The 1,023-nt window shown below is 50.5% G+C and overlaps 1 protein-coding gene across 1 annotated transcript in view; it reads left to right on the top strand.

Moving 5' to 3' along the window:
* Positions 1–1,022, top strand: part of Eif4h (eukaryotic translation initiation factor 4H) — a gene marked incomplete at its 3' end in the record, with an annotated part of 28,312 nt that extends 27,290 nt beyond the window's left edge. The window contains exons 6-7 of the mRNA XM_023714310.1: positions 449–586; positions 907–1,022. Of these exons, the coding sequence (XP_023570078.1) occupies positions 449–586; positions 907–1,022 (254 nt within the window). The remainder of the gene's footprint in view (positions 1–448; positions 587–906) is intronic.
* Between the last annotated feature and the right edge of the window lies 1 nt (position 1,023).

Genomic DNA, 1,023 nt, shown 5'->3' with positions numbered 1-1,023 from the left:
ACCTGGACTTCCGAGAACCCACAGGAGGTATCGAAATAGGTACAGAAATACATTGGAGTATGAGAAAAGTACATAAATTTTGTTTTGTGATAACTGTTACATGTCAAATACCTTACTTTCAGAAAAAGCTAGACTGAGGCCTGCTGCTAGGATTCCTGTTTGAAGCCATGTGAGATAAAGGGTGGTTTCATGATCTTCTTTTCTTGCCAGCTGAGAACTTAAACATCCATTTTATTTCCTCCTATGATTCTGTGTCTTTTTCCTCACTCCTTGAACCTTGTAATCACAGCAGATTCTCACTTGGATGTATTTTCAGTACACTTTATTGTGGAAACTCTAAGGCGCTGGGCACACCAATGAATGAAAAATCAGTTCACAGAACACCATGTAACTGGCCAGACTTGAGACAGTTGTATAAAGAGAATTCAGCAGCCCTTGTCTCCTTCAGGTTACAGGGATGACTTCCTAGGAGGCCGAGGAGGCAGTCGCCCAGGGGACCGACGAGCAGGCCCTCCCATGGGGAGTCGCTTCCGAGATGGACCCCCGCTGCGCGGCTCCAACATGGACTTCCGAGAACCCACAGAAGGTATAATGAGGGCCTGCAGGGCACGCCAACCCCTTCCTAAATGTTCCCCCTGCCACCATGTACAGGGCTTGTCTTGGGTCACCCTTGTCTCAAGTAGCATACTGTGACAGTCTAGGTCTCTGCTGTTTACCTGAGAGTATAGACTAGCCCTTTTAGAGCTCTTAGTGACGCGGCCCACTGCCTCCTGTGGCCCGTGTGGTGTGTGTCCTGTAGGTTCGCCCCCACTGGGCTCGGTTGCTGAGCACCGTCCTCTGTCTGGGCCTTGCGTGCCTGGGTATGCAATGGAAGCTGTTCTGTAAATGGTGTCTCTCTCTCTGCAGAAGAAAGAGCACAGAGACCACGGCTCCAGCTCAAACCTCGGACAGTGGCAACACCCCTCAACCAAGTAGCCAACCCCAACTCCGCCATCTTTGGGGGAGCCAGGCCCAGAGAGGAAG

The sequence above is a fragment of the Octodon degus genome, unplaced genomic scaffold (assembly GCF_000260255.1).
Source record: "Octodon degus isolate 3935 unplaced genomic scaffold, OctDeg1.0 scaffold00035, whole genome shotgun sequence".
NCBI classification, from domain to species: domain Eukaryota; kingdom Metazoa; phylum Chordata; class Mammalia; order Rodentia; family Octodontidae; genus Octodon; species Octodon degus.
This window is presented reverse-complemented; position numbering and strand designations above follow the sequence as displayed.